The 12,737-nt window shown below is 36.9% G+C and overlaps 1 protein-coding gene across 2 annotated transcripts in view; it reads right to left on the reverse strand.

Moving 5' to 3' along the window:
• Window positions 1-2,114: 2,114 nt before the first annotated feature.
• The window catches only part of LOC120882198 (ras-related GTP-binding protein B), a 39,856-nt gene continuing 29,233 nt past the window's right edge, over window positions 2,115-12,737 (reverse strand). For both annotated transcript variants that reach the window (XM_040266083.1, XM_040266082.1), the window contains 3 exons: window positions 7,998-8,089; window positions 6,566-6,681; window positions 2,115-2,639 (listed from right to left, as the gene is read on the reverse strand). In XM_040266083.1, the coding sequence (XP_040122017.1) occupies window positions 2,542-2,639; window positions 6,566-6,681; window positions 7,998-8,089 (306 nt within the window). In that variant the 3' untranslated portion in view covers window positions 2,115-2,541. The remainder of the gene's footprint in view (window positions 2,640-6,565; window positions 6,682-7,997; window positions 8,090-12,737) is intronic.

Below are 12,737 nucleotides of genomic sequence, written 5' to 3' on the forward strand. Positions count from 1 at the left end.
GAAGATTTAGCTTTGGGACCAGGGACCAGGCTTGATAAATCAAGAGCTTTTGTATAGCAGAGTTTTATTAAAGTATGAAAAGGGACAAAGAAAGCTTCTGACATAGACATCAGAAGGGGGAGAGAGAGTGCCCCCTGGCACCAGTGTTTTTTATCTGTAATCCTCCAAGTGGTTCTGATGCATGCTCAAGTTTGAGAACCACTGCCCTATCCTACTAAAATAGCTAACAAGGCCTATAAAGAGAATCAATTCACTGTATCACTAAACTCATAAGTTTTACATCATTAGTTTTGATTTCTTCTCTCCAACTCTTTCCGTGTACATGTCTTCACTGTCCACTTGTGTTATTTCAGTTTCTAAGTGGCACATCTTTGGGCAAATATCTCAAAACATTTTTTTCTTGTCTTCAATGACAAAGAAGACCAGCTGTTCATTACCATTAGGATTAAGTCAAATCATAACCTTGTTTTTCTCACCTTTCATAATTTTATACATCCTTTAAGTTCAAGTTATAACTAGAATCTGAGAAAATGTTGCATGAAGAGCAAACAAAATAATCATGTAACAGCTTTTTCTGGTGCTCAACTAATTGAATATCTATATATCTATATCTAGGGCTTCCCTGGTAGCTCAGCTGGTAAATAATGTCTGCAATGTGGGAGACCTGTATCTACCTTCCAAAGGAGAAAAAAAAAAACAAAAACCACTTTTGGGTGTTTTCCTTCAAATCTCATCCCACATAAAGGATAAGGAGAACATGCCAAATCATTAGTCACAGAACAGACTCCCTCTTCACTTTCCTAGATATTAATAGGACAAATAATCTAGAACATCAAACTTAAACTCTTCTTCTATAGAAGATTAATGCAACTGTTGATAAAATTAATCCCATAAGATTCTTTTAAGAATTTACATTTTTAATCTACATAATGACAGCATGTTCTTTGCTACTCAGTAAAAACTATTTATCTCCATTGGGGACAATAAGATGAGGAAAGATGAGGTTCTGGCAGTCTGGAAGAAGTTTCTTCACGAAATAAAATTGAGATGAATCTACTGTGCTGTAGATTCCCTAAATGCTTTTGTGTTCTGTTTCAGTTCTATACAAACTGAAAAAGTTACGACTTTGAGTAATTCTAGTCAGGACATGACTAGAAGACTTTACTTTCACTTTTCACTTTCATGCATTGGAGAAGGAAATGGCAACCCACTCCAGTATTCTTGCCTGGAGAATCCCAGGGACAGTGGAGCCTGGTGGGCTGCCGTCTATGGGGTCGCACAGAGTCGGACACAACTAAAGTGACTTAGCAGTAGCAGCAGTTGGTGTTGCCAAGCTCTTCTCCCAGTTCACAATGGGTCATCTTTTCCTTGGGAATGAAGTCAAATAAAGTCCCACCTTGAATGAGGTTTTATAATAATACTTAATGAGTATAATGGGCTTCCCTGGTGGCTCAGGCGGTAAAGTGTCTGCCTGCAATGCGGGAGACCTGGGTTCGATTCCTGGGTTGGGAAAATCCCCTGGAGAAGGAAATGGCAATCCACTCCAGCACTCTTGCCTGGAAAATCCCATGGATGGAGGAGCCTGATAGGCTACAGTCTATGCGGTCGCAAAGAGTTGGACACAATTGAGCGACTTCACTTTCACTTTCTTTCACTTTAATGAGTATAATGAAAGCACATCCCATTAGGTATTACGGAATATATAAATTAACCATTCCTGGGCCTCATAGAAAGACTTACATCTCATAAATACTATCTATTTCCTCTCAACTTTTAATTCATTCCTTCTCTAGTTGCATCTTGAAACAGACTTTCAACACACATCAGGCCTGGATTACTATATGTTTCTCCAGCTGCCATCAGTCAGCCCACAGGTTAACTTTCTTTCAAAATTCCTTTGCCATTTCCTATCATATTATATCAAAACTCTTCTGCCTAGCTTTAAGGCTATCATTTGGCTCATCCTTCCCAACAAACTTTATTTTATACTATTTCCCAAACAGCAAGTCTTCTTCCCCTAGGTTAACTGTGAAATTCATTTTCTTTTTCTTAGGGAAAAGCTGAAGAAACAAGGGAAAGAAAAAAAAAAAGAAAAGAAAAGAATGTTACTGAAATCTGTAATAGCAAAACTTTATTTATAATTGCATTTAAGGAATATTTTTAGTGCATGCTGAGAAAACAGTAATATTCCAAACATATAGGTTACTATCTGATGAGGAATATAAGATGATGCTGGAAAAGGCTTCGGCATACACAACAACTGAAACCAGGTAATTAGAACACTTACACTATTAGAACATTGTTATCAGAACACTTACATATCACCTACTTTTATGTCACACCACATTCATAGACAGTTTATCTTCTAACTTCTTACAGGCTATTTGAGTAAATAGCATTCAAGGTTATACATGAAGACTGGGGAGTAGGGAAGAAATGCAGAAGTGATAAGCATCACAACATTTCAGAGCCTATATATACTAATACAACATTAAGAAATAGTATTCCATTTTTTTTCCTGAAACAACATTTGGCAATGTTTTAGCGCATGAGAAGACACTGCTTTGGCCCATCCACTCTTTCCAGCTTTTCAAAGTGTTTCCTGGCATTGCGGATATTGATCAGAGTAGCTGCAGAAGCTGAGGATGGGGTAGGGAAGATATCCAACACAGTTAGTACAAATAGCCAAAGGAATATATTACTAGTAAAAACAAAAAATGAAAGAGAGCCAAATTCCTCAATTTATGTCACAGAGAACCTATGTCCCAAGTTAATCAGAGTTTAATATTTCTGAGTAAAAGATTTATTTATATTCTAAACATAATACTTTCAAAATAAATTTTCAAACTTGTTTAGTTTGGGGCTAATAGTAAAACATTATCTTCTGCTATATTCTAATATTACCCTAAGATACATAATTTAAGAGATAATTTAAATTTCTGGGAACATCCTAGAAATACTGTTAGAACCTTTATTTTAACAGTTGTGATTGATATAGCTATTATGGCATGGAGGCACCAAATATCTCTCTCTATGCCCCTAACAAAAATATGGGAGTACAGTATTTATGGTTCAACAATGAAAAGTTCAGAGCTTAGAGTGACTAGTCTTTTAAAAATATACCCCAGGTAGAGCACAAGTCATACATTTGAGTTTGCTTTCTTTAAAATCCCCAGATTTAGTAATTTGATTTTTGAAGCTCTCATGAAGAAAAATATAATACCCTAGAGTCTAAAGTATTTCTAAACTTCAAAATATAAATTGATTAAAAAAATTATTTCTCATTAGACAGAATGTGGTCCAATGGAGAAGGGAATGGCAAACCATTTCAGTATTCTTGCCTTGAGAACCCCATGAACAGTATGAAAAGGCAAAATGATAGCATACTAAAAGAGGAACTCCTCAGGTTGGTAGGTGCCCAATATGCTACTGGAGATCAGTGGAGAAACAACTCCAGAAACAATGAAGGGATGGAGTCAAAGCAAAAAGAATACCCAGTTGTGGATGTGACTGGTGATAGAAGGAAGGTCTGATGCTTTAGAGAGCAATATTGCATAGGAATCTGGAATGTTAGGCCCATGATTCAAGGCAAATTGGAAGTGGTCAAACAGGAGATGGCAAGAGTGAACGTCAACAATCTAGTAATCAGCGAACTAAAATGGAATGAAATGGGTGAATTTAACTCAGATGACCATTATATCTACTACTGTGGGCAGGAATCCCTTAGAAGAAATGGAGTAGCCATCATGGTCAACAAGAGAGTAGCCATCATGGTCAACAAGAGAGTCCGAAATGCAGTACTTGGATGCAATCTCAAAAATGACAGAATGATCTCTGTTCATTTCCAAGGCAAACCATTCAATATCAAGCCTATGCCCCAACCAGTAACGCTGAAGAAGCTGAAGTTGAACAGTTCTATGAAGACCTACAAGATCTTCTAGAACTAACACCCAAAAAAGATGTCCTTTTCGTTATAGCGGACTGGAATGCAAAAGGAGGAAGTCAAGAAACACTTGGAATAACAGGCAAATTTGGCCTTGGAGTACAGAATGAAGCAGGGCAAAGGCTAATAGACTTTTGCAAAGAGAACGCACTGGTCATAGCAAATACCCTCTCCCACCAACACAAGAGAAGACTCTACACATGGACATCACCAGATGGTCAACACCAAAATCAGATTGATTATATTCTTTGCAGCGAAAGATGCAGAAGCTCTATACAGTCAGCAAAAAAAAAGACCGGGAGCTGACTGTGGCTCAGATCATGAACTCCTTATTGCCAAATTCAGGTATGATCTAAATCAAATCCCTTATGATTATACAGTGGAAGTGAGAAATAGATTTAAGGGAGTAGATCTGATAGAGTGCCTGATGAACCATGGACGGAGGTTCATAACACTGTACAGGAGACAGGGATCAAGACCATCCCCATGGAGAAGAAATGCAAAAAAGCAAAATGCCTGTCTGGGGAGGCCTTACAAATAGCTGTGAAAAGAAGAGAAGTGAAAGGCAAAGGAGAAAAGGAAAGATATAAGCATCTGAATGCAGAGTTCCAAAGAATAGCAAGGAGAGATAAGAAAGCCTTCTTCAGTGATCAATGCAAGAAATAGAGGAAAACAACAAAATGGGAAAGACTAGAGATCTCTTCAAGAAAATTAGAGATACCAAGGGAACATTTCATGCAAAGATGGGCTCGATAAAGGACAGAAACGGTATGGACCTAACAGAAGCAGAAGATATCAAGAAGAGGTGGCAAGAATACACGGAAGAACTGTACAAAAAAGATCTTCATGACCCAGATAATCACGATGGTGTGATCACTCACCTAGAGCCAGACATCCTAAAATGTGAAATCAAGTGGGCCTTAGAAAGAATCACTATGAACAAAGCTAGTGGAGGTGATGGGATTCCAGTTGAACTATTTTAAATCCTGAAAGATGATGCTGTGAAAGTGCTGCACTCAATATGCCAGCACATTTGGAAAACTCAGCAGTGGCCACAGGACTGGAAAAGGTCCATTTTCATTCCAATCCCAAAGAAAGGCAATACCAAAGAATGCTCAAACTACTGCACAATTGCACTCATCTCACACGCTAGTAAAGTAATGCTCAAAATTCTCCAAGCCAGGCTTCAGCAATACGTGAACTTTGAACTTCCAGATGTTCAAGCTGGTTTTAGAAAAGGCAGAGGAACCAGAGATCAAATTGCCAACATCTGCTGGATCATGGAAAAATCAAGAGAGTCCCAGAAAAACATCGATTTCTGCTTTATTGACTATGCCAAATCCTTTGACTGTGTGGATCACAACAAACTGTGGAAAATTCTGATAGAGATGGGAATACCAGACCATCTGACCTGCCTCTTGAGAAATCTGTATGCAGGTCAGGAAGCAACAGTGAGAACTGGACATGGAACAACAGACTGGTTCCAAATAGGAAAAGGAGTACATCAAGGCAGTATATTGTCACCCTGCTTATTTAACTTATATGCAGAGTACATCATGAGAAATGGTGGGCTGGAAGAAGCACAAGCTGGAATCAAGATTGCCGGGAGAAATATCAATAACCTCAGATATACAGATAATACCACCCTTATGGCAGAAAGTGAAGAGCAACTAAAAAGCCTCTTGATGAAAGTGAAAGAGCAGAGTTGAGAAAGTTGGCTTAAAGCTCAATATTCAGAAAACTAAGATCATGGCATCTGGCCCCTTGACTTCATGGCAAATAGATGGGGAAACAGTGTCAGACTTTATTTTTGGGGCTCCAAAATCACTGCAGATGGTGATTGCCGCCATGAAATTAAAAGATGATTACTCCTTGGAAGGAAAGTTATGACCAACCTAGATAGCATATTAAAAAGCAGAGACATTACTTTGCCGACTAAAGTCAGTCTAGTCAAGGGTATGGTTTTTCCTGTAGTCATGTATGGATGTGAGAGTTGGACTGTGAAGAAAGCTGAGTGCCGAAGAATTGATGCTTTTGAACTGTGGTGTTGAAGAAGACTCTTGAGAGTCTCATGGACGTCCAGGAGATCCAACCAGTTCATTCTAAAGGAGATCAGTCCTGGGTGTTCATTAGAATAAGTGATGCTGAAGCTGAAACTCCAATACTTTGGCCACCTCATGAGAAGATTTGACTCATTGGAAAAGGCCCTGATGCTGGGAGGGATTGGGGGCAGGAGGAGAAGGGGACGACAGAGGATGAGATGGCTGGATGGCATCTCCGACTCGACGGACACGAGTTTGAATAAACTCCGGGAGTTGGTGATGGACATAGTGGCCTGGCGTGCTGCAATTCATGGAACTGCAAAGAGTTGCACACGACTGAGCGACTGAACTGAACTGATTTACCATTAGTACTAATTTATTTTCATTGTGGTAAAATACACATAAAATGAAATTTACCCTTTTAACCATTGTTAAATGTATAGGTCAGTGGCACTAAGTACATTCACAGGGTTGTGCACTATAAAATAGTTTTCAGTATTTTTAATAATGTACAACTTCTAAAGCAATTAGTTTAAAGAATATGTGGCTTTGAATCTATGTCAGCTAAGTATAAACTTACGAATAGATGGATCAGACATCACGACCATCACATAAGTGTTGGATGTAAAAATGTCAATGAAAGCAGCAAAGTTAGAGTTCCTGACTTCCATGCTCTGGAAAGAGGCAGCTAGCTTGCTACAGGAGAAAGGGGAAAAGTGAGTAAAGGACATAAAATAATAGTAATATCAGACATTCTTATCTTTCATATTAACATTTGCATACCATTATATCTCAATCCACCACCTCATTAAGACAGTTAATCACTAATCTCACTTTGTTTTCCAAGGAAACTCTAATGCCAAACTTAACATGTCTTGGAAAGTGGCCTTGACAGAAAGCAGATTAGGACTTGACAGTGACTGTGAATTGAAAAGTAGGCTTAGACCTAGATTCATGTTGCTAAAGATTTCTCTAATATTTAAGTTTATTCAGTTGAAATTTTCTTATCATTGAGATTAACAACTATACCTTTTGAATATTAGTTATGTTGAAATTCTAGAAATGACCCCATTTCTTTGAAAACAAAAAGAGTAATAATATTTATATGCCATTTGCAATTTCTTCTTTAAAAATGTTGGTATAAACATATCAGAAAGTCTCAAAATATGCTAAGGCATTAAAGGGATTACTTACACTTATTCTATTGTCTGAGTATCAAAGTTTTACCACAATAAGAATTTTGATTATTAAATCTTTACTAGATTATGATGTTCAGCCATTCCTACTTCCTACATTCACAATGCTAAGATTCAAACTAGATTTAACAAAGCTGAGACAATATGATCAGACATTTTTAGATGTTCTTCTTTGTACCATTCCTGAAATCAGTACCACACTATTTTTATTATTGTAGTTTTATAGTAAATCTTGGTATTTGATAAGGTAAACCCTCCTTCTTTTTTTTCAAAACTCTCTTGGACATCATCTGTTTATTTCTTCCCAAATAGTAAAAAACATCTTGAAAGGGTACTCAGCTTAGATATTTTTCATATGCTTCTTCTGCATCAGTTGATTTTGCATTAAAGGATATTGTCTTTCACTTCAGTCAAGAAGTTTAGAGTTGAGTTTTTGTCTTGCTTTAAAATTTTGTTTATTTATTTTGGCTGTGTTGGGTCTTCATTGCTGCATAGGCTTTTCTCTAGTTAGGGGAGTGGGGGCTATTCTCTAGTTGCAGTGCATAGGCTTCTCATTGTGGTGGCCTCTCTTGTTGTGGAGTATAGGTTTAGTTGCTTTGTGGCCTGTGGAATCTTCCCAGATCAGGCATCAAACCCACATCTCTTGCATTGGCAGGCAGATTCTTTACCACTGAGTCACTAGGGAAGCCCAAAATTTGTTAATATAAGGGACTATGCTGAATAGAGAAGTGGTGTCTACTAAAGGTATTTGAACGTCTCAAATATGACAATTTTTTCCTGAGATAAATATTGAATATATCACACAAGATCTCTTACCTGCAGCTCAGCTTAAATTGCTTAATAATGTTGCTGATTTTCTCAAATCTGTGGGCATCGCGCTGTTCTTTACACTGATAGTGAGAAACCACCTACAAAAAAGAGCAATGCCCTTTCAATCCATGCAGCATTGTCATATCACCCTCTACTACTCCTCAAGCCATTACATTCATCAGTCTCTTGGTCACCCTGATTTTCAGGGTAGAGTTAGCAACTGGCTTTACTGTCTTTATTGCTCTGTCCCATATTCTATCAGTATTTTGTATAAATTCAACATCCCTAAGGATGACCCATCCAGTAATGTTTGGTTATAATTTTATTAGAACATTTAAGTATTATCTATTTTGGTTCACTGCTAGCCTTTCTCACTTACTTTAAATATTCATCTTATTTCAACATTTCACAGAACGGTTGTTGATTCAAAAAAAGTACAAATCAAAAAGGAAAAATAAATAAAAATTCTTAGCTGTTCTTGAGGTATACTTAATGTACTTAATTTTAATGAAGGCTATAACCAAGTGATTTTTGGTATTATATTTTAAAATCTTAACTGATTGATTCTAACCTCTGAGGATGTACTATTCATAAATGAAAAATAAACCTATTCATGATGGACACCAATGCCAGCTGAAAATGCATCCCCTAACACTTTCAGATTAATAAAACCACAAAAGTATTTCCCACAGGCTGATGTTAAGTTTCTAGTAGGAAGCAAAACTGAGTCATTTGCCAGAAGAAAATTCACAGGGCTATTCCCTGAAATTTCAAAAACATAATTCCTAGACCAATGGTGGACTAGGTTCCTGTTGCTTGACTTCAAGCACCTCAGTGAAAATGGTCAAAGCACCTAAACACAGTCCTCAAGAGAAACCAAAAGCCACTTGTTATTGGTGAAAAACAGAGTTCATATTAAATTAACCCCTATGATCATATGTGGTAGATGTGGCAGGAAAATACCACTAAGCAGGAGTCCATCATGCCATGTGTATCAAGACAGACAAAAGCTCACTTCCTTGCTGCTATTCACACTAGTGGGAAAGACAGGACTCAGGATAGTGAACTTCCCAGCAAGTAATCCCTGCCTATGGGATGAGGCAGAAGACACTGATTAGGTCTTGTTGCCTCAGCTGTACCAGTTAGCAGGAAGAACGACTGCCAAGTATGCTGCCATTAAAAACAATGTTTCTACAAAGTTAAGAGGAAAAACTGCACCTGCATTCTCTGCCCTCTGTTGGCTGTAATAAGAAAAGAAACCAATGTTTGACAGTTTGTCAGCTATATGCTAAACTTTGTACTAGGATTTAATGTCATCATGATAGCATATTCAAAAGCATAGACATTACTTTGCCGACTAAGGTCTGTCTAGTCAAGGCTATGGTTTTTCCTGTGGTCATGTATGGATGTGAGAGTTGGACTGTGAAGAAGGCTGCGCGCCGAAGAATTGATGCTTTTGAACTGTGGTGTTGGAGAAGACTCTTGAGAGTCCCTTGGACTGCAAGGAGATCCAACCAGTCCATTCTGAAGGAGATCAGCCCTGGGATTTCTTTGGAAGGAATGATGCTAAAGCTGAAGCTCCAGTACTTTGGCCACCTCATGCGAAGAGTTGACTCATTAGAAAAGACTGTGATGCTGGGAGGGATTGGGGGCAGGAGGAGAAGGGGACAACAGAAGATGAGATGGCTGGATGGCATCACTGACTCGATGGATGTGAATCTGAGTGAACTCCGGGAGTTGGTGATGGACAGGGAGGCCTGGCGTGCTGCGATTCATGGGGTTGCAGAGTCGGACACAACTGAGCAACTGAACTGAACTGAACTGAACTGTCCTATTTTAAACCACACAAAAATTATGATATAGATATTATCTCTATTTTATAAAAGGGGAACCAAACTCAGATTAAAATATGTGTCTATCATATATATGTTGTTTACAAGAGACCCACTTCAGATCTAGGGACACAAAGAGACTAACAGTAAGGGGGTGGAAAAATATATTCCATGCAATTGAAATCAAAAGAAAGCTGGAATAGCAATACTCATATCAGACAAAATAGACTTTAAAATAAACTGTTACAATACACAAAGGAGAACACTACAAAATGATCAAGGGGTCACTCCAAGAAGAAGACATAACAATTGTAAAAATATATGCACCCAACATAGGGGCACCTTAATATATAAGGCAAATACTGTATGTCAAAACCAATACAATATTGTAAAGTAATTAACCTCCAATTAAATTTATATTAAAAAATTAAATTTAATTTTAAAAAAGTGAAAATGACAGTAACACAAAAATATTAGGGGACTTTTAACACCACAATTTCATTAAGGACAGATCATCCAGACAGAAAAATCAATAAGGAAATGCAGGCCTGAAATGACACATTAGACCAGATGAACTTAACTGGTATTTATAGAGCTTTCCATCCAAAAGCAGCAGAATACACATTCTTCCCAAGTGCACATGGAACATTCTCCAGAACTGATCACATACTGGACCACAAAGTGAGCCCCGCCAGGTAAATTTAATAAAATTGAAGTCATATCAAGCATCTTTTCCCACACAACACTATGAGGTTAGAAATCAATTACAAGAAAAGAAAACTGTAAAAAACACAAATACATGGAAGCTAAATAATATGCTACTAAACAACCAATGGATCACTGAAGAAATCAAAGAGGAAATAAAAAATACCTAGAGATAAATGAAAATGAAAGCATGATGATTCAAAACCTATGGGACACAACAAAAGCAGTTTTAAGAGGGAAGCTTATAGCAATATAATCTTATCTAGGAAACGAAAAATCTCAAATAAACAACCTAACCTTAAAGCAACTAGAGAAGAAGAATAAAACCCAAAGTTTAATAGAAGGAAAGAAATCATAAAGATAGAACGGAAATAAATGAAATAGAGATGAAGAAAACAATAGAAAAGATCAATGAAACTAGAGCTGGACCTTTGAAAAGATAAATAAACTTGATAAACCATTAGCCAGACTCATCATGAAAAGAAGAGGAGAGGATTCAAATAAAATTAGAAATGAAAATGGAAAAGTTACATAGAGCTGATACCACAGAAATAAAAAGGATTGTAAGAGATGACTACAAGCAAATATATGCCAATAAAATGGAAAATCTGGAAGAAATGGACATGTTTCAGTACAACCTTCCAAGACTGAACTAAGAAGAAATAGAAAATATAAATAGACCAATCACAAGTAATGAAATTAAAATTGTGATTAAAAATCTTCCTACAAACAGAAGTCCCAGACCAAATGGTTTCACAGGTGATTTATATCAAACATTTAGAGACGAGCTGATACCTTTCATTTTCAAACTCTTCCAAAAAAATACAGAGGGTAGAATACTCCCAAACTCATCCTACAAGGCCACCATCACCCTGATACCAAAACTAGACAAAGATATCACACAAAAAAGAAAATTACATGCCAGTTACACTGATGAACACAGAAGCAAAACTCCTCAACAAATATTCTTTCAAGCTGGGAGTTTATTTGATTTTATCGCCTACGGAAAAGATGAGCCATTGTGAACTGGGAGAAATGGAGGCTGACAACACTAACTAGAACTACTCAAAGCCCTAACTTTTTCAGTTTCCACAGAACTGAAATAGAACACAAAAGTATTTAGGGAATCTACAGCATAGTAGACTCATCTCAATTTTCTTTTCTCTGTGTCATAAAGAAACTTCTTCCAGACTGCCAGAACCTCACTTTTCCTCATCTTACTGTCCTGAATAGCAAGTTTTTACTGAGTAGCAGAAAACAAAGACACAGATGAAAGAAATCAAACATGACACAAACAGATAGAAAGATATACCATGTTCTTGGATTGGAAAATGAATATTGTCACAATTACTATATTACCCAAGGCAATCTACAAATTAAACACAATCCCTATCAAATTACCAATGGCATTTTTCATAGAACCAGAACAAAAAATCTTAAAATTTGTATGGAGAAACAAAATTCCCTGAATATCCAAAGCAATCTTGAATAAGAAAAACAGAGCGGGAGGAATCAGGCTCCTTGACTTCAGACTATACTACAAAGCTACATTAAATGAAACAGTATGGCACTGGCATGAAAATAGACATATAGATTAATGGAATAGACTAGAAAGCCCAGATGTAAATCCACGGACCAATTAATCTACAACAAAGGAGGCAAGACTATATAATGAAGAAAAGACAATCTCTTCAACAAATGGTTCTGGAAAAACCAGAGAGCTACATTTGAAAAATTAAATTAGTACACTCTTTATCATCATACACACAAAAACTCAAAATGGATTAATGACCTAAATGTCAGACTGGACAGTATAAGACTCTTGAGAGGAAAACATAGGCAAAACACTCTGACATAAATTGCATCAATATCTTTTTCAATCCATCTCCTAGACTAATAGAAATTAAACACAAACAAATGGGATTTAATTAAACTGGAAAACCTTGCACAGTAAAGGAAACAATAAAGAAAGCAAAAAGATAACTCACAAAATGGGAGAAAATATTTGTAAACTATGCAGTGACAATGGATTAATCTCCACGCTTACAAACAGCTCATATGGTTCTCAATATCAAAAAACAAACACCACATTCAAAAAATGGGCAGAAAAAAAAAAAAAAAAAAAAAAAAAACAAAAAAATGGGCAGAAGACCTAAATAGATATTTCTCCAAAGTCTTACAGATGGCCAAGAGGCACATGAAAAAATGC

Source organism: Oryx dammah, unplaced genomic scaffold, assembly GCF_014754425.2.
Source record: "Oryx dammah isolate SB20612 unplaced genomic scaffold, SCBI_Odam_1.1 HiC_scaffold_23, whole genome shotgun sequence".
NCBI lineage: Eukaryota > Metazoa > Chordata > Mammalia > Artiodactyla > Bovidae > Oryx > Oryx dammah.